At 39.3% G+C, this 24,877-nt stretch overlaps 1 protein-coding gene across 1 annotated transcript in view; it reads right to left on the bottom strand.

The window, feature by feature from the left end:
- LOC120538753 (cytochrome P450 2C23-like) overlaps positions 1–12,555 on the bottom strand; it is a 36,013-nt gene extending 23,458 nt beyond the window's left edge. Inside the window, exons 1-3 of the mRNA XM_039768206.1 lie at positions 12,128–12,555; positions 11,874–12,036; positions 1,494–1,643 (exon numbers count right to left, since the gene is read on the bottom strand). Of these exons, the coding sequence (XP_039624140.1) occupies positions 1,494–1,643; positions 11,874–12,036; positions 12,128–12,211 (397 nt within the window). The 5' untranslated portion in view covers positions 12,212–12,555. The remainder of the gene's footprint in view (positions 1–1,493; positions 1,644–11,873; positions 12,037–12,127) is intronic.
- Positions 12,556–24,877: the final 12,322 nt, after the last annotated feature.

Here is a 24,877-nt window from a genome sequence, read left to right as displayed (position 1 = left end):
AACCCGGATGGGCTCCAGCTGCTTCCTGGCATTCCTCCGGTAATCCCTCCTCAATCGCGGGGGTTGCGTTCCAGACCCTCCCGCGATAGGTGAAAATCCGCGAGGTAGACACCATATGTTTCTATGGTTATTTTTATATATTTTAAGCCCTTATAAACTCTCCCACACTGTTTATAAATATTCCCCGCAGAGTTATACAGCATAATCCCTTTGTATTCTCTTAGATATTAGGTAAGATTAATTGAAATTATGTATATAAACACACTGTTTATATACAGTAAAACCTAAATATTATTTTAAAGATATTGAGTGTCTCCGATATCACATGTTACAGCCATTACGATAGACATGCCACCAGCAATAAATACGTACAATGCAACAAAAATAGTATACAGTAAATGTGTGTACAGTGACACTAAACGTACGTATATGTACTAAGTACTGTAAGTAGAAAATTAATTATGGTTACTCACCAACAATGACACGATGACTTGTCTGATAACAATGAGTTTTATTTTACTGCACAACAAAGGAGAGCGTTACAGCCCTTAAAGGAGCCACTTCAGGCGATTGTGTAGCACTGCCGTTGTTCTTCTTCTGGCAGTCTTCAATGCAAATCCCTAAAGCAGATTCCATCCAGACTACTGCCTTATTACATCCACTTACAACTCGTTTTGCACCCTGGTTAAAAGGACACTGCGGCCATAGATCTTATATTCCTTTCCTACTTTTTAAATAAAAAGAATCGTAGCCTTCAACAAATCCAAAACGTTTACCTTTTCGGCAATCGTTAACATCTTCCGTTTGCGCTTGGGCACAGCCCCTGAAGCAGTAGCAGATCGTTTTGGAGCCATAATGAAGGGCTTGACTATGCACAAAGATAAACACAAAAGAGCACAACTCTTTACACAGCGAAACACGTTGATGCTGAATGAGCGAGACGAGACTTCCTGGTTAACACTGCATTCAGCAAGCAGGAACTTAACTGCGTGCTCTGATTGGTTAGCTTCTCAGTCATCCGCCAATAGCGTCCCTTGTATGAAATCAACTGGGCAAACCAACTGAGGAAGCATGTACAGGAAGTAAAAAGACACATTGTCCGCAGAACCCGCGAAGCAGCGAAAAATCCGCGTTACATATTTATTTATGCTTTCATATAAAATCCGCGGCCATATTCAGGGCCATTTCCTACCCGATATCTGATGCTACTGGCAAAATATCTACCCAGGACCCTAAATGATACCAAGCAGGTTTGAGAATTTTATGTTACTTTTAAATTGCTTAATGCTAGAGATAGGGTTTACAATCTCAAAGGTGTTCCCCAGGTGTTGCATGGATTCTTCCAGCTTTTCCTTTTCCACCTACTATACTACTATATATGTCCTTATAATATCCCTGCACAACACATTCACGCACACTCACATAAAGGAGAAAGTTTTCATTACATAATGCTTAAAACAAAATCCAACAACAATCAAAAGTAATGAGCTTACTGGTATTTTTTCTGAATTCCTCAGTTAGATGTCGGGCTTCCACCTGAATCCATTCTTCGATGCTGCGTTTCCCCATGCCAAAATCTCTCAAAGTAGACAGAGTGAAACGTCGAAGTTGTTTCCAACGTTCTCCATTACTGAGAACCAGCCCTGCAAGAAAGACCAAGGAGATTATTAAGGACTGCGCTTAAACACCCTACAAGAATATCAACAGAAATGCTCGACAATTTATGTGAAATTTGTTACATTTCTCTTCCACACTGTCTGTGGACTATTGTAACGTTGATACGTCAGAGCAGAGGTGACTTCATGCAATTCAGAATATCTTTACCTAAAGTGGCTTTTCTAATATCTCAAAGTTATAAAGACAGATATACTGCTGTACCAAGTGGGTTCTTTACAAAACCAAAGTATTTAGTAAAAAGAAGTTCTTCTACTCAAAGAGCTCAGCTTACACAAACTTAGTTGGAATGCTGTGCCTTTCAGCATTTTGTCCCCTAGCCCCAAACAATTTGATGTCTGGCAGTTTTAAACTACATAAACTTCTTACATTTTATATCACTCTTTTCACTGTAGCGCACATGGATTGGCTCTTTCCCTTAACATTTAACATTCAACATTCACTGTCAATGAAATATATAGGTACTCCAGAAAATATTCAGACCCATTCACTTTAACATTTCATTATGCCTTATGGAAAATTTGTTTACAATTTTTTTATAAATCAAGCAATGCTCAATACCCCAGAATCACAAAGCAAAACAGGGGTTTACAAATGATTAGGAAAAAGACACACACGTCTATAGGAAGCCCAACAATTGAGTAAAAACCAAGACATGAGGTTGATGGAATTGCCTGTGGTGTTTAGAGACAGGACTGTGTTAAGGAATAGATCTGGGGAAGGCTACAAAATATCCCTACATCAATGAACATTCCCAAGAGCACAGCGGCCTCCGTAATTCTTAAATGAAAGAATTTCAGAAAAAAAACACAACGCTTCCTAGAGTTGGCCACATTGCCAAACTTAGAAATTGTGCAAGAAGGGCAATGGGAAGAGAGATGACCAAGAATCTGGTGATCACTCTAGCTAGACAATGAGCACAACACAAAGACAACACAAGAGTGGCATAGGTACACCTTTAAGAATGTCCTAGAGTGGCCCAGACAGAGGCTGGACATGAAACAAATTGGGCATCCCTGGATTAACTTGAAAATAGCTGCCCACTATTCAATCTGACAGAGCTTAAGAGGATCTTCAGAGAAGAATGGCAGAAAATCCTCAAATACAGCTGTGCAAAGCTAGTTGCGTCAAAGTGAAGACGACTCCAGACTAGAATTGTTGCCAAGGGGGCTTTAACCAAGTACTGAAAAATGATCTGAATGTGAGGTTTCAGATTTTTAAGATATTTGACAACATTTCTTAAACCTTATTTTCACTTTGCTATTTTTGAGTATTGGGGGTTGCTTGATGTGTGAAAAGAATAACTGAATGGCTTTAGCATAAGGCTGAAACATAGTAAAATGTAAAAAAAAAAAAAATTGATGGGGTCCAACTACTTTCTGAATCAACTCTGTCTTTGCAATTACTAGGTTCAAAATTTATAGATACTTTGAGTAAGTCGAGTATAATTGTGAAAAACCATTTAGATCAGTTAACATCAAATGTAAACGTGGAAAACAATTTAGATCAGCTAACATCACATTATAATGTGACCTTGAGAGATGCTCTGGACACAGTGGCTCCCCTAAAACAAAAGTGATCAAAGCACATAGAAACTCTCCCTGGTTAAATGAAAACACTTGAGCTCTTAAATTAGAGTATCGAAAACTGGAGCGCAGATGGAGAACAACAAAGCTATGTGTCTTTCAAATTGCATGGACAGAGAGTGTTAATAAATATAAAAAAGCCCTCTTTAAAGCTCGCTCTGAATACTATTCTACATTAATAAATAGCAATAATAAAGATCCTCGGGTACTGTTTAGAACAGTGGCTAAATTAACAAATGGGAATTCAGATCAACAGTGCAAAATACCAACAGATATTAGCAGTACAGACTTTATGAACTTTTTCAATGAGAAAATTAAAAATATAAGATCCCAGATCTCTGCATCACAGTACAAACCAAATACTAGCTTAGCAGACCCTGTCTCACATTGCATTCAGCACTTTAGTAATTTTAATCCTGTAACTGAGCAGGAAGTCTTAACTTTAATTTCTAAAATGAAGCCCACTACTTGTTCCCTAGATCCAGTGCCAACAAAACTAGTAAAAGTGCAATGGATGTTCTTGCAGCGCCTATTCTAAACATAATCAATAGTTCATTATTGCATGGCATAGTACCTGATGCACTAAAAGTGTCAGTCATTAAACCTTTACTTAAAAAGTCAGACCTAGACCCACACATACTAAATAATTATAGGCCTATTTCAAATTTACAGTTTCTCTCTAAAATACTAGAAAAAGTAGTCGCCATTCAGCTTCAGTCACACCTTACACATTACAATTTATTTGAGAAATTCCAGTCTGGTTTTCGCACTGGTCATAGTACAGAAACGGCACTAACACGGGTTGTAAATGACATTCTGATATCTTCTGATGAAGGAAACTCCACTGTAATTATGTTGTTGGACTTAAGTGCAGCATTTGACACCATTGACCATTCTATTTTACTGCACAGGCTAGAAAACGATGTTGGGCTTACAGGCCCCGTGCTCGCTTAGTTTAGTTCTTATTTATCAAATCGATTCCAATATGTACAGAAATGTGCTGACAGTACTCCATCATTATACACAGAAGTTCAATATGGTGTCCCGCAGGGCTCAGTACTGGGACCTTTACTGTTTTCACTTTACATGCTTCCACTGGGATCTTTCATTAGGAAACATAATGTTAATTTTCACTCGTATGCAGATGACACCCAGTTATACCTTTCATTTAAATCAAATGAAGTTTCTCCGATGTTGTCTTTAATTAGTTGTGTTAGTGAATTAAAGGAGTGGATGAATGAGAACTACTTGTCTTTAAATACAGATAAAACAGAGATGTTAATTGTTGGAGGGAATGACGCTGATCACAGCAATATTTTGTCATCATTTAACTCAGTTGGAATCCCAAATAATTTTACTGAATCAGCCCACAATCTAGAAGTTATTTTTGACTCTAGCATGTCATTTAAAGCGCATATTACAAAGTTGTCCAAAACATGTTTCTTCCATCTTAAAAATGTTAGGAAATTAAGGTGCTTTCTAAATAAACAGGATTCTGAGAAATTAATTCATGCATTTATCTCTAGTAGGATTGACTACTGCAATGCGGTGTTCACTGGCTGTTCAAACTGTTCTCTATACAGCCTCCAGTTAATCCAAAATGTGGCTGCAAGAATTATTACAAGAACAAGAAAATATGAACACATAACTCCAGTTCTTAAATCCTTACACTGGCTCCAGTTAAGTTTAGGGCAGATTTCAAAATCCTCCTTTTAACATATAAAGCATTAAATGGCCAAGGTCCGACTTACTTGTCTGAACTTATCATGACTTACAAACCAGAGCGCACATTAAGATCTCAAGATGCCGGTCTGCTTATGATTCCAAGGATTAATAAAATAACAGTGGGAGGTCGAGCTTTTAGTTACAGGGCCCCTAAACTGTGGAATGGTCTGCCTGCTTCTATAAGAGATGCCCCTTCAGTCTCAGCCTTTAAATCCCACTGAAGACTCACTACTTCAGTTTAGCATATCCTGACTAGAGCTGCTGATTTACTGTACATACTGCATCTCTGTTGTCAGTCATTAGCACTAAAACATAAGTAACATGACAGTTAATTAAATACTAACCCTCACCTATTCAATTTCTCTTCTCGGTACTCAAATGTGACACTTGGTGCCATGGCCCACCTGCCAAGTTGTTTTGCCTGCCTATGGTAAAGTCATCCCTGATAGAGGATCGCAGGAATCATGGGAATGAGGGGTTCCTTTCATTGGATTGGCCGGCCCAGCACTGTTTCAGCCGTGGATTGGCCAAATGGGCGAGGCAGCTTGATGGATGAGGTCTCCAGGACTCTAAAAATATCCAAATCTTATTATATGACATCATCTACTGTTATATTCTGCTCCGTACTTCTAAAATTTTTCTTTTTATGCTGTATTGAGGATTTGTTCTGTTCTGTGTATTGTATTGTATTGACCCCCTTCTTTTGACACCCACTGCACGCCCAACCTACCTGGAAAGGGGTCTCTCTTTGAACTGCCTTTTCCACGGTTTCTTCCATTTTTCCTACAAGGTTTTTTTGGGAGTTTTTCCTTGTCTTCTTAGAGAGTCAAGGCTGGGGGGGATGTCAAGAGGCAGGGCCTGTTAATGCCCATTGCGGCACTTCCTGTGTGATTTTGGGCTATACAAAAAATAAATAAATAAACGGTACTGTATTTCCTGAGCCAGCAGACCAAATGTATTAAAAGGTGTTTCAGAAATTACGTAGTTTTTGAATTGTGAGGGTTTTTTTTTTTGTTTGAACGCTGTCAGCACTATTCCTATCATTTTCATTATGTATTATCACTCCAATTAGAAGACCATTTGTTGTTTTTCCATTTCATAGCCATGGAACGGTTCAGTATAAAGTAATGCATTCTTATTGTGAAAACTCATTACAAAAATGGGAAGTGCTACACAGAGACTGCTCATAAACTTTGCGCAATCTTTGGACAGGATAATGCCCCTACCACAACAACAGTTTCAAGGCTGGTACAGAAATTTGAAGATTCTGGGTCAGTAGCAACCGGAAAATCGCCCGGTCGAAACCGTAATGTTCGAACGCAACAAAACATTGCGGCAGTGCAAGACAGTGTGAATGTGAGCCCTGTAAAGTTGCTTTGCCGTCATTCACAACAGCTGGGAATGTCACCATCTTCGGTTTATCGAATATTGAAAAAAGATCTTCATATGCACCCCTACAAGATTCAGTTGACACAAGAGCTGAAACCAGATCATGCAAAATGGCGAAGATTCGCCGATTGCATTTTGGAACAAGAGGATGACAATTTTTCAAAAAGAATAATCTTCAGTGACGAGGCGCATTTCCATCTCTCGGGATATGTCAACAAATAAAATTGCTGCATTTGGGGTGACGAAAACCCTAGAATGATCCAAGAGAACGAAATGCATCCCTTACGAGCCACAGTTTGGTGTGGTTTTTGGGCAGGAGGCGTGATTGGCCCCTTCTTTTTTGAAGATGATGGAAATTCACTTACTGTAAATGGCAACTGTATCGGGATATGTTCAGTAACTTTTTGTGGCCTGCTCTGGAAATGCCACATGCAGAAGTTTTCAGATGACACTGCCATTGTGGAGTGTGTCAGGGGTGGACAGGAGGAGGAGTAGTATGGGGGTCTGATAAATGACTTTGTAGGATGGTGTTGGTCAAACTAACTGTTGTTAAACACTTCCAAATCCAAGTAAATGGTTGTGGACTACCATAGGTCTAGACCACCACTAAGACCGGTCTCCATTGAAAGGGTTGATGTGGAGTGGGTCAAGATGTACAAATACCTTGGAGTACAGGTGAATGACAGGCTGTACTGGTCAAAGAACACAAAGGCTTTGTTCAGGAAGAGAAAGCTCGCTCTGCAGTAATTTCTGGGGATGGACAGTTCCTTTAACTTATGTAAGAAGCTCCAGCAGATGTTCCATCAGTCAGTGGTTCCCAGTACTCTCTTCTATGCCATCTCATGTTGGGATGGCAGCTTGAAGAACAGAAATGCTGAGTGTATTGACAAGCTGATCAGGCAAGCAAGATCTGTGGTTGGCATGGAAATGGACTCTCTGGTGACAGTGGCAGAGAGGAAGACAACATTTATTATGAACAATGTACATCACCCACTATACACCACTATAATTAGCAGCCTACCACTAAACAAACTCCTCTGCTTATCACAGAGCTGCAATACAGAAAGATGCAAAAGATCTCGTCCACTGAGCCATTAGACTCTTTATCTCTTCCCAAAAGGGAGCGGGAAGAAGTTAGCAAGTTAGCAGCACTGATTTCTATTCACTGGTTGAGTTCTTGGCCTGATGCTCTTTCTCTGCTCATAAACTACATTAACGATGCACTACATCTGATGTCTCACTACTTGATCACTACTTTAAACGTTACCCTGTCAGCATAATCCATTTTACTTTAACATTATGCCACTTTAGTATCTGTAACTTCAATATTATGTGCCACCTGTCACTTTGGTAGTAGTATTATTTGCACAATTCCTATTGCACTGGCATTATTATACGTACTATTTTCATTACCTGTATCAGACTGTATTTCAATTCCCATGTACTGCGATTGTATACGACAGTCTGTACTTCCTTAATGTTATTTGTATAGTTTGCACTTAAACGTTTGTATCTAATTTGGTATACTTCTTGGCTAATAAGTACTTACGTTTCCCTTCGGGATCAATAAAATATATAGATATATATCTATTGTTGTCTTTTATAGATATCCAGCTTAATTTATAGTCAAGAAAATGATTAACATGCTTTATCCCCAGGGGTGCGGAAATCCAACTCCCGACTCATCTGACATGGGTAAATTGACCGTCGGACAAGCGTGTTTTTCTGGTTTCAGTTGTATGCGGACAAATGCAATTTTCTGGAGAAAAAAAAAATTGTGTGCTGTGCAAGGGCACATTTTTAACACTACTTTCAAATTTTAAACATTTGTGTACGTACTTCGTGCGGAAACGGTCTACTTAGGCATGTTCTTCATGTCTCAGATTGGTCTTCATTATTGTTTACAAAATGACAGCTGATTTTTCAAAGGGGAAGCACCCATACGGTCTTACAGAAGTATTTTACCCTACTATTTACATGCTTGAAGATGCGATCATTTTTTTTTATGTCGACATTACGATGTAATCAGATGATATTATAATCGATAACTTTTATAGATTATTGATAAAATTCTTTGTTTCTACATAAAAATGCGGTCATTTTACTCACAATGCAAATGTTTTCACAACATAACAAAGCTTGTTAGGCAGTTAATCTTTCCTGAAATTTGCGATTTTGTGTAGGTTGTGATATATTGACGAGTTAAGAAATTTATTGCATGACAACATCAATTTTGATGAGCTGTCTATAGATCGTTTTTGTTTAGAGAATTTTTCATATAAAAACAAGTTGGTTTTGGCTGTCAGTTTGTTAAAAATAAAGAAGAAAACATTCTAACAGTTTCCAAATGTTATGAAATATCTAAAAAAATCTTCACTTAGGCGCGATTATTTTTCCACCCAACAACATCAGTAATATTTACTATATTTATTTTTGTGAAGACAGAGATGTTCATGATCTCCTGGAAAGTATGGTTCAGTATATACTTACCAGATTCTCTGAACTTGATAAGCCTCCTGTGTCAGATATGAGGGTGTTTGATTTCAGAATCTGGCCACACACAGTTTGAACCGAGCACTTATGGAAACTACGAAATCAAGAACGTGTGTCTGCAGTATAGTGATTTGTTGACTGATGAGGAAGTTAAACATGCACCATCTGAACGCAAGCACTTAAAGTGCAGATATCAATGCAACGGCAGTACCATCCACTTGCTGTATATCCCTCAGTTCTGCAGAGCAAGGAAGAATCTCTGAAGAATGTTAGTGTGCTGATTTCTTACAGTTTCTCCTTCTAGAGCTTCTTGTGAGAGATTATTCTCCAATATAAATTTAGTAAAGAGTTCTCCAAGAACCCATCTGACTCAGGGAAACCTTCAAAACCAGATGTGCATTGTTGTTGATGGCAAACCTTTAGAAGAGTTAGACCCACTACCAGCTGTGGAATTCTGGCTGTCATCTGGCAATAGGCACATCACTCATAAAAAAACCGGAAAAGTCATCAGCATCCACTTCTGCAGGATCATCAGTCCAGGAACCATGCAGTTCAGCTCAAGCAGAAATGAACAACATTCAACCCATGCTGTCGGAGATGGTAAAGATTCTTGGGGGAGAAGATGTTGCAAGACAAAAGCTGAAGAACATGGCAGAAAATGAATCAGAATAGTGTTCTGTTATGTAACTGTAATATGTGAAACAGAACTAGTGCAGCTATAATGAAGGCATCATTTATTAGTGAGTTAAAATGATAAGGGAATCTTTTATATAATGTTCTAGAGCAAGGTGGCAAAATACTACTACCTGAACGAACTTTTTTTCAGTTTTAAAATGGAAGGCAGTTTTGGTATCAATAAAAGAGATCAGAAAAAATAAACTATTTTTCACTTTTGTTATTTTTTTTTATGGGCAAGTGAATTTAGCTGGCGGACAAGTGGATTTTCTAAAGTTTACTTGTCCATGGACAGGGCCGCTGCTGGCCAAATGGGTGCCCTAAGCAGAAATTTACTTTTGTGCCCCCTCCCCCAAATATTACAGAAGTAAAAATAAAATAATAAAAAAACACCTACTATAGGGGCCAAAATAGAACTTTATTCAAATAAAAGTAAATACATAAATAATCATTTATAAATTACAATTGTAGCTCTACAGCAAAAAATGCAAACTAAAATTACACTTTAAATAAAACATTTATAATAAATAAAATAAACAATAATAAACTGAAAAACAAAACACAATCATCTGCTGGAGTTTTCCAAAGTTCAAAATTTACAAAGGCACACTTCTGCTTTTTCTTGAGGCAAAGTCGTAAATGAGCTCTTCATATGATAAAGCCTTTGCTAATTCAGAGTTGATGCTGACAATTGCCAGACCACTCATGCGCTCTTGTGCTATAGATGAGCGCAAGTACGTTTTGATGAGCTTCATTTTAGAAAAACTTCGCTCAGCAGAGGCAACAGTTACAGGGAGCGTCACTGCTATGCGCAGAGCAATCCAGAGATTTGGGTACAACTCTTGTAGGTGGCTCAATGGGCTTCATCTTGGGCTTTTTTTTTCTTTCGTTTCTTGGCGCCGGGACTGTTGATGTCTCTTTCCAGGACCAGGCATATTGTTCAATTATCATCATTTTTGGCCAAATAGGCAGCTGTAATAGAGGTTAGGGCCGCGCGCGTCATCACGTGTGCTTAGCCTACTCTGTGTTCACCGTAAAATGCAATATATATGTTTATATTTTTGTTTATTTGTATATGTATATTATTAATATTCATTTATTATTATAATATATAAAAACAATTTTTTTGAGCAGCTGGGATGGTGACCCCCTGGGAGTTGGTGCCCTATGCAGACTGCGTACTCTGCGTATAGGGAGTGGCTGTACTGTCCATGGACAAGTAGAAAAAAAAATTGATTTCCACACCCCTGGTCCAAACATCTTGTAAAACAGATGTGATTTAAGCTGTCTACTTTTTATATACTTAATCATTTTTACAATTCAGTCTAGTTAATTTTTTAACTCAGTGTTTTCCCAACAACCAGATTCTGATGGAGAAATTAGTATGTTGTTATTTCTTTATTCTCTAAAGATACAAATCCTTTCACTGAGCCAATCATTGATGGAATCATATGTATACATTCTTGGAAGGGTGCTGTGCTGCACTGACACAAATAGAATTGGCCAAGTAGCAATACCTCAAGCTGATTACTAGGACCGGCTTTGGTGCCCATCCAGCTTGCAAAGCCAGACTTTAAGACTGCAACTAAGGCACCATTAATCTACAAGTAGAGTAAACTGAGTGAATTTTGCAGAATTCTTATTAAGTGGAACTATATATCTTCTGATGTAAAACTCAAAACTATATCCATACCACAGCTGACAAGCAACATCAAGCCCAAAAAAGTGCTGTAATAACATACATATTAACTTTCTAACCTTACCTGGCTTAACGTAATCAGCATCACACCTAGGCAATTTTGGCCACCTGGCTGAAAAACACAGGAGAAACCCAACACAAAACACTTGCAAAAAAAAAAAAAAATCTACACAATTATCAGTATGTAATGAGAGAAAAGTCACATAACAAATCATATGCCAAAGAAAAACATTCAAAATTCGCGCGCCAGGTGACACGTCATCAGAAAAAGATAACTTTTAAATAACTCAAAATTTTCCAACACTATATTATTTGGGCTTCGGAGATTCAGCACAAGAAGCCACGAATGTCAAACGTCAAATGAATTTTACTTCGGTTTGGAACGATACCTGTAATCAATGCCTGAAGTGGGCTGGTAATCACCGGAACTTCTCTCAATTTCTCACCCCCATCTCCGAAATAGTTTCAGCATATCAGCGCACTTTCGAACCTTCTAGAAGCTGTGATATCGACATTGCGTCTGGGGCATTATACGTGTAGCAGAAGGATGAAAAGGCAGAAACAACAGCGAAAACTGCCAGTTCTTTTTCTTCCCACTCCAGCCACTGACGTTAACAAATCAGTTCACCTACCGAAACCTCCTAGAAGTCGTAACGGCAATGGAAACTGCGCTCTGCCAGCGAAAGCGTCGGCTTGCTGCACCAGGGCCTCCTGCACCGCTTCGTGTCCGACCAGAACCACAGCGCGACGTCCTCCCAGGTGCACCGTCATTACGGGTCCATACGTGTTACTGAGCTGCAGAGTGAAGAGAAAAGGAAGTGATTTTGTGAGCTTCGGGGTTCACTCATTCGACTGGGTAGTTGTTGGAAACATCATCAACAGTCACCTTTAAAAGTCTCTTGTAAGGAGTTTTGCCGTTTACTTGTAACAGGTTACCAATCACTGGCAGCGGGGTCGGACCGGGAGGCATCTTCGCTTAGCGAAATGAGTCTTTTAGTAAAAATATATAAAGCAGACCCAGGATGATTGCGGTCAGAAACAACGTAACGATAAGCTCCATATTTACAAAGCAAATATGGATTGTGGAAAAGGGGCCCGCCTGAAGGTTTAAGTCCGGGGGTGTGTCCGAGAGGCCACAGTGCCTTGACTTTGGCAACTTTAATCATCTAAAGATAACGAACAATTCCTCCTTGAAAATGATTTATCTGAAAGTCCATACTGCGCAAGTAAAGAAATATTAGAAATACTAAAACAACGTAAAGTTAATTACTTAGCGCATACTCGGTTGTCAGTTCATGGAAGAAGCACAGCTAAACAGCAACACCCAATTAATGTAGACGGGGCGGGGATTCTATTTAAATATAGGCGTGGTCGAAAGTCCAAGAGGCAGTCTTGAGGCGCGCTCCAGGCAGTTGAGAGTTCGTCATATTTTATCTAACGCGACCTAATTGATGTCGTGTGCGTGACATTGCATTGGTGGGTCTCCGTGACGATTTTAACTTTAAAGTTGGTGGGTCTAATCGTCAGTCGTTTATTTTATATAGTATTCTTCACAGAAGGGGTTATTTCATTGGCCGAAATGAATGCAAAACTGTAATAATTCCTGAATTGTTTTAACGAGGTACGCCAGCTTTGGTTTTAATTTTTTTCTTTCTATTTAATTATTTCAGTATAACATCATACTTAGAAGTACTTCTCATTCTGAAGTCATTCAGGAGTGGCTTTATACTGAACCATTTGTAAAACTTTGAGATTAAATTGTTTGCTACCTTTTTCACAGACTAAATGGAACGGTTTAATGTATTCTGGCTTAGAATTGATGGAAAAGTAAAATGTACTTATTTCCTTTCACAATTTTTGCACTTAAGGTTGAAAATTTCATATACACTCACAGAACAAATTATTATGAAACCCTGAACGCCTTGCAGTTCTCTAATCTGCCAGTCATGTAGCAACAGCAAAATGTGTAAAATCATCGAAGTACAGGTTAGGAGCTTCAATTAATGTTCACATCAAACACCAGAATGTGATCTCAGTGATTTCGACGGTGGCATTATTGTTACTGCCAGACCAGCTATTCTGAGTATTTATGTAACTGCTGATCTCCTGGGGCCTCATGTATAAACGGTGCGCACGCACAGAAATGTTGCGTAAGAACTTTTCCACGTTCAAATCGCGATGTATAAAACCTACACTTGGCGTAAAGCCACGCACTTTTCCACGGTACCTCGTGCCTTGTCGCATAAGTTCTCCGCTCGGTTTTGCAGACTGGCGGCACCCAGCGTCAAAGCAATGGTACTGTACTTGTGTGATTACTCCTTATTTTCATGATGCGGCTTTATAAATACACAGAAACTAACCGCATATTGTTTATTAGTGTAATGCATCTGATTGTAATTAACTCGTAACAATATAATGGTCCAGGGAACAGCCATAGTATTCCAAATGCCAAACCTGCTTTAGCGTTGTTACTCTCACTTCTTCTTCTTCTTTCAGCTCCTCCCGTTAGGAGTTGCCACAGCGGATCATCTTTTTCCTTATTACTCTCACTGCACGACTCGGAGTATTTATATCACTGTATCTGTGTGTGAATCACAGCAGCAGCTGATTGGAAAGAGAATTATCGGTATACAGCTTTAAGGACACGCTGTCTCAGCCACTGCAAAATGTTTTAAAGCCTTTCCTGTACAGACCTCGCGGTACAGAAACAGTTTAATCCCAAGAACTTTAAATGCATTCAATTGTAGAACGGTTTGTACTTATAAGTACAATCACCCCACTGTAAACTTGCACTACAGTTTTAATATCTCACAACCTGGGCCATTTTATAAAGCGTATTTACATATGATGACGATATCATTTTTAAGGTGAAATGCAGCAAAATATGTTTGTTAAATTATACACATAAAACTTTAACTTCATTTAAATAATCTATATTCTTCACTGGGAGTGTCGTGAAGGATAGAATAATTAAACATGTACTACGAAGATATTTCAATGTTCTTTAAGCGTTTTGAAGAATCGGCTAAGCTTACAGATGGCTTAACGTCTATTACAGAGCTGATTGTATGGCGATCGGTTACTTGGGGAAAGAAAAGCACTGACTGCAGTGACGGCTACGCCAAAATATATTGAATATAACACAGAAAGAGAAAATAACAACACAGCTAAAAACGCAGTGGCAATGCTTGTCATGAGCACGAGGCTCATGAAACACGTTTAATAATGTGCTTTAGCTCCTATCATCATGAAAATGACATCATGTATACATCTCAGTATTTTAGTTATTCAGAGAGCTGTAATATCACAAATGTAATGGACTCTGTGTCCAGTTGGAGGAAGAGAGCCAGTTTAAGAAGCAAGTAGTGATTCACACACATAGATCACATACGAGTAGAAGATCAAATACAAAACAAAGCATTTAACGTGCTACTTTAATTACGATGTAATTTTGAGAAACTGGTTAATTAAACGATTTTAAGATGAAGTTTATAATGTTCTACTAAATGACAAAATAAACTACGTGATTAAAGTGGGAATGTCGAGATTAAAGTTGACATTTCGTGCTTTTTCTCCACTGTGTGCCTTTTTTTCTCTGTACCCTAATAAGCTTTCATATGACACTCAGACAGTGGGCTACAACTCTTCTTTTCACGGCAACTTTGATATGTGACTTCTTTTTTATTTCCGGCACTGTGCGATTTTGTGAATGTGATCTTTCAAGTTTCTCCAACACGCTATGTCACTCGATCAACTTCCTTTTGTTGATTATACCACGGTTTATTTGAACAAATAGTATGTTTTTCATTTGCCTCCACTTGGTATTCGCTGAAATTCTTATATTTTCCCCGTGCTCTTCCCATTGTCTTTTCACAGAAGGCTGCGCTTAAGGGCGATTTATATTGATTTGCATATTCAAATAGGCGTAATTCTGGGAGGATTTGGGGCGTTACAAAATCGCGCGCACGGCGTTAGTTTTCACGCTGATCGGGATTTATGTAGCGGAAGAACGTGGAAGTTGGAGTACGCACAGATTCCTGCATCTGGATTTTTCTGTGCGTAAGCACATTTCGGCTTTTGTGATTACGCCATGTTATAGTGCGAGTTCTATGCACGGCGTTATACATGAGGCCCCTAGTAATTTCACACTGAGTTTACTCAAAATGGTGAGAAAAAAATCCAGTGAGTGGCAGTGAAGTCAGTTGAGGATGGCCAGGTTGGTTGGAACTGACAGAAAGGCTACAGTAACCTATAATCACTCTGTACAAGTGTGGTGAAGTATCTTTAGAATTTGCAACATGTGAAACCTTGAGGTGGATGAGGGAGAAGAGCGGAAGCCCATATCTGGTTCCATTCCTGTTCCCCAAAACCAGATCACTGAGGCTGCAGTGGGCACAGGCTCACAAAAATTGAACAGTTGAAGACTGGAAAAATGTAGCCTGGTCTGATGAATCTCGATTTCTGTTAAAACACACAGATGGTATGCTCAAAATTTAGTGACAACAGCATGAGTCCTGCACAGAAAAAACCTTGCGTCAACAGTCCAGGTTGGTGGTGTTGGTGTGGGAAATGTTTTCATGGCAAACATTGGGCCTGTTAATACCAATCAATCATCATTTGAATGTCAGGGCCTAATGGGTATTGTTGCTGATCACGTGCATCCATTCATGGACACAATTTACCCATCTTCTACAGGCTACTTCCAGCATGATGCAAAAGTTGTCTCAAACTTGTTTCATTAATATTACAATGAGTTCAGTGTTCTTCAGTGGCCTTCCCAGATCTAATAGAACATTTTTGGGATGTGGTAGAATGGGAGATATGTCATATAAATGTGAAACTGAAACACCTGACTGATGCAGTCACGTCATCATGGGACAGAATCTCAAAGGAATGTTTTCAAAATCTTGTGGAATCCATACTACAAAGAATTGAATCTGTTTTCATAGCCAAAAGAACCCTATCTACTATTAGGATAATGTCCCTAAACATTTTTCTCATTTTTCTATGCAAGCATTAAAGCATTATAAAGACTGTCTCAGTTGTAGATTTATATCTCAGATGGCCCTAGGCCTTCCTAGAATGACTGCTTAAAATGTCCTGACAATATGCATATTCCTTCTCTGGAGGGTCCTGCAGTAAGTGACAGCCCCTCCTGCTTCACCAAGCTGAATATACCTTATTTAATTTGAAGTCCTTTAAATTTATTTTACTGTTTAGTTTATGAATGCCTTCCATGCTGTGAATTTAAATACTGCTGCCAGTGTCTTTGCTGAATTGCTTGATGGTAGATTTTCTCTATTATAATACAGTGATATGAAAATATATGAAGTACAGTAATCCCTCGCTACTTCGCGGTTCACTTTTCGCGGATTCATGACTTCGGGGGTTTTTAAATATAGTAGTAGTGTTTCCTAGTCTAAGAACAACGAAACAAGTTCGGTGACTAAGTGCGTTGTAACACGGGCTGTGATTGGTACATGGGAGGGAGACGACAAATCACAGCTTCCCGCTTTCTAATTGAGCCCGTGATTGGTGCTTTGACTGATGCCCAGATCCCACAGACTGGCTAAGGATCTGCAACAGCAGTCACAGGAATGGGACAACGATATGGTCCGATCGGTCCAATTTTGCAACAAGGTTGATGACATCATGACTGCCTACAAGCTGCTCTTCGACCGTAAAAAGAAGCAGCGGCAGCAACTGACGATCACAATGTTTTTGCAGCCTCGCAAAAAAGAGCCTGTTCCTACTACTACTACGGATACACTTTCGGAAACCGTGGAAGAAGTGCCTGGAAATGGCACCGCCATCTGAAGAGACGTAAAATATAGTCATCGGCTGCGCAGTAAAAGTCATCATCACCTTCATCGTCATCACTTTTACTGCACAGCATATTCATCACCATCATCACGTCATATATAGCTACGTGTACTTCACTATAAAGTAATTGTAAACTTATCTACCGATTTCATATTGCTTAACAGTTGGCCCTGTTAATAATAGAGTAAAGGGTGGGTTGTAAACAGTACAGGGAGGGTTTAAAAACGTTCAAATACACGTTAAATGATTAAATAAATATGGTGTCCCTACTTCACGGAAATTCAGTTATTGCCTTGAAACCTATCTCCCGCGATAAACGAGGGATTACTGTATTGTACTACTTACTGACAATTCAGTAAGTATTCAAACCCCTTCAATTTCTACACACTTTATTGTGTAATAGATTTAATTTTAAATGAATAATTATGCCAGTTTTGCCCTTCAGTCTTCACCCAGATACACATAATGAAAAAGTGAAAACATTTTCAGAAAGGTTTACAAATTTATTAAAAATTAAAAACTCTAATGTCATTTATGCAAGTATTCAGACCCTCAATTCATTGCTTTGTATAAGCCTCTTTGGCTGCATTTATAGCTTTGAGACATTTTGGAGTGCATCTCTACAAGCTTTGCACTCCTGGATTTGGGCAGTTTATCATTTTTTTCATGTCAAATCCCCTCAAGTTGTGTTAGACTGGATTGCAAGTGTCTGGAAACTGCCATCTTCAGGTCTCTCTATAGATGTCCTATAGGGTTTAAGTCTTGGCTTTGGCTGGGCAGGATCATCATGCATACTTACTTCTGGTGGTGGGATCAGTTTCTTTGCTAGTTCAAGAGCGTACATGCTGGAAGAAAAATGCATTGCTCTTGCAGTTGGCTGGAATGAAACGGGACATGTAGGAAATGAAGTGTCCTGCTTGATGTCTAAAGGTATGTGCTGTAGCGGTACGGTGCTGCTAAGATTCACACCGTCGAGGAAATGGTGATTTATTTATTCTCTTTGGTGGAGATTCCAGGGACGCCCCCAGCCACACTCACAAGCAGACACAATAATAAAAGAAGTAAAGAATGTATTAAACACTAATAAATGAAATATAAGTAAATGCTAAATAATTCCACCCCAGTCCCTTTACAGCGATGTACAATAAACACAAACAAACCACAACAATACACACTCACTATAAAGTCCATGGAAAACAGCAACTGAGGAAATGCAGTGATGGAGGCAGATAGTCCAGAGATCAGCACGTTGAATGGGAATGTAAAGATAGTCCTACCAGTATTTACTGATGAAAATGAAGACAGGTGAATGGGACCAGGAGTGCTCCTTTCTTCACAGGATGACAACAAATCCTTGGACAGTCCTCATGTACAGGAAGACACCAGACAGACCATAGCCCAAAACAAGAGACGATCCAGGACAAAGCAAGCATCCACAGGTATCAGAATGAAGGTAGGCAGACAGGAAACTTCAGACACGAAACAGAAAATACTTCTCTTCATTTGGTATCACTGGCTCCCTTTTAAATGTCACACTGGCCTCCTTGTACCTAACAGCCCCTGCACCCTCAGATGATGACCAATAACAGCCACTTGCAGGGACTGCTGGGAGTTGAAGTTTCAATCCTCAGTAGCACCACTACAATGCTGTAATGGATGATATAGCTGAGTTGAAAGAATGTAAAGCATGTGTGAATGACATAAAAAAGAAATAAATGTAATGACCCGCTTTATCAGAGAAAAAGCAGCTTGTACAAGTTATCTCAATTAAAAGAGAGATAAGTAAAATTATTCTGAATAAAAACAAAAACCAGGTTTAACAAGCATACTGGAAACACTTGAATTTGAAATGTTTTAGCTCACATTTTCAGGTCACGGATTAACATAAAAAGACACATAGACATTAATAAGAAAAAAATGACAATTTACAACACTGTTACTTCCATTTTTTTATGGATTTTGGGTTGGATCAGGTAATGAATAGTGAGGGTGACAGACAGAGTGAAGTATACAAAGGACTGGGTTACAACTAGAACATTGTGGCGAAGTGGCACTAGTGGCCAAGCTGTTCCAGTGAGTGCCAGGAAGCAAATTTTGAGTGCTGCCACCTGGCCAACAACCAAAAAGCTGGGATGGACAGGAATTGTTTTGTCACCTTCCATTTTGCAGGTTTGCCTACAGAGCAGAACAAAAACACAGGAAAAAAGAGCAAGAACAAAGAAATAAAGAAGAACTGAAGATACTGAGCAAGAAAAAGACAGCTACTGGGAGTTTAAGTGAGTCAAGTCCATAAATCACACAATAATAGGAGTAGTTGTAATAGTAGATTTCAAAAGTATACTAGGGACTTAGGGTATTCACACACAGGGCAATTGAATTCAATTACCATTCCAAGAGGCCGAAAATGTGCAAACTAGTTATGAATACCAAAATTAAGGACAACCATTTTAATCTTATAAAGTGTTGATTCTGGATATTAATTAAATAGTTGTGATAACTAATATAATTAATACTATAGGAATAGACACACACTAAATTAGAGGACTTTTCAAATAAGCAAATGCAGCTGGTACAATTATAAATCAGGTAGGCTCTGGTGATTGGGTTTAGTCTACACGGTAAAAACACAGAGTTCTTGCTGCAGTTGTCAGCTGTGACACAAGCACAGGGCCAATCAACAAATTCTTAACTGAAGTGTATAGCACAACAAGTATGTATGCTATCATCAAGCAACCCTAGAGGTGGACATCTTAGGGAATGACAAGGGTTGTTTACCAATGTTGAGCAGGTAGACATTTGGTGCCCGTAGTAGTGATGCCAGCTTATGTGCCCAGCTGGGATGATTTCAAGGTTCCTTACCCAGCCAGTAATTGGATGAGAAAGAAGGCAGGGCATTCCCTGCCTCGGTCAGAAGATTGGCAGAAGGTGACAACGTCACAGCAGAAATGCTGGCATCTTGGAAGGACTCAGTCGAAGATTGTTACACTGCCAGGTAACCAGTATGCTGAACGGATAAGTTGAAGTAACCTATTTGAACAATTTGTTCCCCCGAGACAGCCAAATCCCTGGGCTATGGTACCTGTACGGACACTCCCAGGGCATGCAGGCAACTGTAGTCCTGCAGGGTGGCTCTGTTGGGTTCCGTGGGTGCTACCATGGATACTGTAGGGAATTTTGGGGCTTTTGCCTAACCCATAATGGCTTCCAGGTCTGATAAACGAGTAGCAGCTCTGCCTCATTCAGGTTAAGCTGGAATCCAGGAGCTGGAGAACAATTGACTGGAAGGAGTGGAGATGAGAGGAGAGGAAGATTTGAATTGCTGTGCTTTGCAGCCTTGTATTCATGAGAAAGAATCCTGTTTTAGTTTGTCTGTTGAATAAAAGAAAGTGTTTTAAACCCAGGGCTGTGTCTGTACAATTGTGTTTGTGGTTTCAGGTTCTGTAATGCCCTCTAGTGGTCACAAAGAGTTAGTTTATGAACAGTTTATGTTGAGGCACATGTGTCTCACGTGGGCAGAGCTGGTTGGCACTGTCACCTGTGGCATGTTACCTTTCATATTTTTGAAGCTAATGCAACCCCAGTTTCCAAAAACATTGTGATGCTATGTAGATGGAAATTAAAGTAGAATATGATGATTTGCATCCAGCTTATTATCAGTACACAGTTAAAAAGCCCAAATCCCAGATGGCATGGGGGTGTATTAGTGCATATGGTAAGGATAGCTTGCACATCTGGAAAGGCACCATTAATGCTGAGTGATAACACAGGTTTTGGAGCAACATATGCTGCAATCCAGATGATGTCTTTTTCAGGGAAGGCCTTCCTTATTTCAGCAATACAATGCCAAACCACATTTTGCACATTGTATAAAAGCATGGCTCCTTAGTAAAACGGTCCAAATGCTAAACTAGCTTGCCTGCAGTCCAGACCTGACACACATTGAAAACATTTGGCATATTATGAAACGAAAAATATGACAAAGGAGACCCTGGACTGTTGAGCAGCTGAAATCCTGTATCAGGAAGGAATGGGACATTTCACTTTTATAACTACAGCAATTGATTTGTTCAGTTCCTAAACATTACCAGAGTTTTGTTAAAAGAAGAAGTGATGCCACACAGTGATTTTTTTTTAAACCATTTCAACATTTGATATGTTGTTTTTTACTACTGTGAGATGTGGCCGGCTTGTCATCCCGGCCAATACCCCCAGGCCGCCAGATGGAGCCCTCCCTGCAGTATGGAGGTGCCCAGAAGACCAGCAGGGAGTCATGGGACATGTAGTTTTTATACAAGACCCTGCTGAATACCACAGGGGTCGCAAGAGGGAGATGCAGGGAGGACCGAAGACTTCTTTGTGCCCTTTAACCCGGAAGTTCGTCAAAGGAAGAGCGACGGGCTTCCGGGGTGAAGAAAAGAACATTTTACCTGACCCAGAAGTGATACAAGATCACATGGACTGGGGATTGAGAACACTTCCAGGGTCAGGGAATATAAAAGGACTATAAGAGCTCCCAGATGGCGAGCTGAGCTGGGTGGAAGGGTGGCAACGCGTCTGGGAGCGGAGAATTGTTTATTATTGTTATTTGTGATTATTTATGAGTATAGTGAAGGAGAGGGTGCTTTGTGCACTGTGGCATTTAAATAAAGTCAACTTGTGGACTTTTACCTGGTGTCTGGAGTCATGGACAGGGGTTCAAGGGAGTGATAGTGCCCCCTATCTGTCACACTACTTTCAATTAAATATAAGATTTACATGATTTGCAAATCGTCACATTCTGTTTTATTTTATGTAGCATCTCACATTTTTTTGAACTGAGGTTGTATCATAGCTGCATGTGCTGTGATGAATAATTTGGGACAGTGGTTTAATTAGCTGTGACACAAGACTATCATACATTTGGTGGAAGAATAAACAATTTACACAGAACAGATTTAAAGTGAAATTGGGATGGTATAGGGGAAGGAGTGAACTTGTCTCATTTCTAACCACTAAATCTGATCATATATAAAGAACTGCAAAATGTTAAAAAGAAGAATAAAACAGAAAAAAGTCATCAGTTCTTTGAAACAGGAGTGCATCCAAGTTATTTAGAGTGTCTCCAAAATAAAGAAATCATTGGTAACACATCACTTGGAAATGAATCACCTACAGCCAATGATGTACTGAACACACGAAAATCCATGACTGCAACTCATAACAAGATTTGTGAAACTGACTGTTAAAATAATTAAGACTGTTTAATTGTGATCATGATTATATTACACAAAAATTTTATCAAGAGGTGGAATGTGGTGGAGTATAAAAATAGAATCTAGTATATAGGTTGATGAATAGTTTGTATGTTGTATTTGTAAAATTATTTTTATACTTGTAAAAAATGTAAAGACAAATGACTTAATTGCATCCTATCTTTCTTGTTTGTTTGAGCATGCAGAAAATACTGGACTGCATGAGCGTTTCATTAGTGAGTGGTATACCCAACACTGCAAAGCAGCTGAACTAACCTAAGCTCTTTCATCGGTGAGTAGGTTATCAGAGGGCATTATGAGAGAGGCTTGCAGTGGCATGACCTTTCTGTCATTTTCTATCCTGAAGAGAGCAGACCAAAAATGATTATGTGGGAAGTGATAAACTACATTACCTGACAGTGTGGTAAGAGTATAGGATTTCAGATACTTTGGTAAAGTCCACATAATTAATAATAATAATAATAATAATAATAATAATACATCCATCCATCCATCCAATCCGCTATATCCTAACCACAGGGTGAAGGGGGTCTGCTGGAGCCAATCCAAGCCAACACAGGGCGCAAGGCAGGAAACAAACCCTGGGCAGGGTGCACCCACACACCAAGCACACATTAGGGATAATTTAGAATCACCAATGCACCTAATCTGCATGTCTTGGGACTGTGGGAGGAAACCGGAGCACCCTGAGGAAACCCACGCAAACATGGGGAGACCTCCACGCAGGGAGGACCTGGGAAGCAAACCCGGGTCCCCTAACTGCAAGGCAGCAGCACTACCCACTGTGCCGCCCCATAATAATAATAATAATTCATTTTATTTATAAGGCACTTTACATTTGTACATAAAGAAAATTAAACAAAGACACAACAAGATAAAATAATAATTAGAGGCAATTTTGTTTATATGCTTTCCTAAATAGAAAAGTCTTTAACTGTTTTTTAAAACAGCCCACTATCTGCTGGGTTCTCAGGTTCTCTGGTAGAGCATTTCAGAGTCGTGGAGTAGCGGCTGGAAAGGCTCGGTCACCCATTGTATGAAGTTTGGTCATGTGGAGGGGTTTCTTGTAGTGGATTGTAATATAAGAAGTTCCTTAAGATATTGTGGAACATTTCCATGGAAACACTGGTGACTAAGCAGACAAAGTTTATATTCAATACAGAGGTGGATAAGGAGCCAATAAAGTGATCGAAGGATTGGTGAAATGTGTTCATATTTCCTCACCCTCATTAGGATCCTTGAAGCACTATTTTGGATTTGTTGTAACTTTTGAAGGCTCTTGCTGGGGATCCTGATGTGGAGTGCATTACAATAGTCCAGCCTGGAGGAGACAAAGACATGAACCAGTTTCTCAGCATCACAAAGGGAAAGGCTATGTTTCGAAGATGAAGGAATGCAATTTTACAGAGGTGATGGACATGTGTATCAAATTACAGATGGAAATCTAATTTGATGGCCAAATTAGTAACAGAAGGGGAGAAAGTAATGGTATGACCAGAAAAGGAACTAAAATTTATAGAGGAACGAAGTTGATTGGGGGTACCAATTAAAAGAGCTTCAGTTTTGGTGCTGTTCCTCTTAAGAAAGTTCTTGGACATCCAAGTCTCAATCTCATCCAGACAGGAGGAAAGAGTTGATGGAGAGTGTAAGAGTAGTCAAATCCAGTCTCACATAGAGCTGCATATCATCCGCATAGCAATAGAATGAAACTCCATGCCTGCAGATGATGTGACCCAGGGGTAGCATATAGATATTTAAAAGGGTCAGCCCAAGGACTGATCCTTGTGGGATCCCACAGGTTACAGTGTGGGTATGAGATTTAGCGTCCCCCAGGGCCACATACTCAGCCCTATCTGTAAAATAGGACTCGAGCCACTCCAAAGGAATGCCAGCTGTGAGATTCAGAAGGACAGAACATTCATCTTAAAGAAATAGCATAAAGGGTTATTAAATGTCGGAAGCCAGATAAAAGGTCAAGTGAACAACAAAATGTACTGAAAGATGACTAAGAGATGACTAAGAAATCAGCAGATGTCCTGAAAACAACCAGAATGTTGTTATATGTACAGAAATTTCAAGGGTGGTGGCTCAACTCAAGGGTATAAAGTAGAACCAGAATATAATATAACATACTTTTTATTTTATAAAAGTCATTTCGGTGTAAACCAACGAACCAAGCAGAGTAAAATGTATGCATTGATTGACACTGTATGTAAATTTAACAGTTTATAAAATGATCCTCTATGCTTTGTTTCTCTGATCATTCTGACCAGGCTGTAACAGACTACTTTTGAAGAATGCTCCCTCTAAAGCATTTTGCAGAGGAGTAATTAAAAGATACCATGAATGGCTTTTCTTCTGTCTGATTACTGATTTGTCCTGTTAGGGGATTTTTCTTTCTTTAATAAGTTGTTAAACTTGTACCACACTTTACAAACTGAGCACCACTAACTGTCATCTATATAGGTCCAGACTGCATCCTTAATATATTGTATTAACTGCCATCTGGGGTGGCTCACTGCTTGGAAATGAAGACCACTCAATGCTCCCATTTTTTTGAC

This window comes from Polypterus senegalus, chromosome 11, assembly GCF_016835505.1.
Source record: "Polypterus senegalus isolate Bchr_013 chromosome 11, ASM1683550v1, whole genome shotgun sequence".
NCBI lineage: Eukaryota > Metazoa > Chordata > Cladistia > Polypteriformes > Polypteridae > Polypterus > Polypterus senegalus.
The sequence above is the reverse complement of the archived record's forward strand: the minus strand, read 5'-3'. Positions and strand labels throughout refer to the sequence as shown.